The sequence below is a fragment of the Psammomys obesus genome, unplaced genomic scaffold (assembly GCF_907164565.1).
Source record: "Psammomys obesus unplaced genomic scaffold, mPsaObe1.curated_primary_1811, whole genome shotgun sequence".
NCBI classification, from domain to species: domain Eukaryota; kingdom Metazoa; phylum Chordata; class Mammalia; order Rodentia; family Muridae; genus Psammomys; species Psammomys obesus.
In genome coordinates this window covers 5,536-6,633 of record NW_026586789.1, presented here as the reverse complement: position 1 = coordinate 6,633, position 1,098 = coordinate 5,536, and the positions used below count along the sequence as shown (strand labels likewise).

Sequence of the window (1,098 nt, the reverse complement as noted above, 5' to 3'; positions counted from 1 at the left end):
CCCAAAAAAAAAAAAAAAAAAAAAAAAAAAAAAAAAGATGAGGATGAAAAACCTAAATTATATCCGCTCCTCACTGAGTTCAAAAATTGCACTCTATCATCTTCTTCTGAAGGGGAGGATGAGCAGGAGTCATCTGACTCTGAGGAGTCGGGTCTTGACCCTGCTGAGCAGGCAGAGTTAGATGAGGAAGCTGCAAAATATGAGGAAGAGAGATATGGCCCCGTCCCGCCTTATTCACCTAGGCGTGGCTCTGTAGCTTTTAAGTGCAGTACAACAGCTCCTCCCTATGAGGAAGTGGAAAAACACACAGGATCAGGAGGGAGGCCGTCACGCATTCCTGAAAAGGAAGTTAGAAAGATACAAGCAGCATTTCCTGTATGGGAAGATGCTCAAAATCAGAGGCAATATGCTCCTCTAGATTTGAAACAACTGAAGACATTGGTGGAGGCAGTACAGACGTATGGTATCAGTGCCTCTTTTACCTTGGCATTGGTAGAGAGGCTAGCTGCTGATGCTATGACTCCCGCTGACTGGAATAATACCGTGAAGGCATGTCTCTCTATGGGTCAATATCTTGATTGGAGAGCAATTTATCAGGAATTATGCATGGCTCAGGCTAGGCAGAATGCAACTAATCAGCACCCTCAATGGAATTATGATATGCTTACAGGTCAAGGTCAATGGGTTGTTAATCAGTCAATGTATCCTGCTGAGGTGTACCAACAGATCAATAAGGCAGCTGTTCGTGCCTGGAGGAGTTTACCAAATAAGGGACAGGTTACCGGAAATTTGACAAAGATTATACAAGGAGCTACAGAGCCTTTTTCAGACTTTGTGGCTAGAATGATGGAAGCAGCAGGAAGAATATTTGAGGACCCTGAGGGCGCAATACCGTTTGTGGAGCAATTAATTTTTGAGCAATGTACCAAGGAGTGTAGGAATGCCATTACTCCCTGGAAAGGAAAAGGAATAAACGCTTGGATGAAAGCGTGCAGAGAGATAGGAGGTCCACTGTCTAATCAGGGCATCGCAGCTGCGGTATTATCAGCTCAGAAGGCTGCAAATGCAAAGTGTTTTAATTGTGGAAAGATGGGTCAT

At 44.2% G+C, this 1,098-nt stretch overlaps 1 protein-coding gene across 1 annotated transcript; it reads left to right on the top strand.

Annotated features, from left to right (window-relative positions):
• Positions 1-20: 20 nt before the first annotated feature.
• Positions 21-518, top strand: LOC129672912 (uncharacterized; the record flags this gene model as incomplete). Its single annotated transcript, XM_055602560.1, is given in 1 exon segment — positions 21-518. A coding segment is annotated over 1 exon segment (161 nt), but the record flags the coding sequence as incomplete, so codon positions are not given.
• Between the last annotated feature and the right edge of the window lie 580 nt (positions 519-1,098).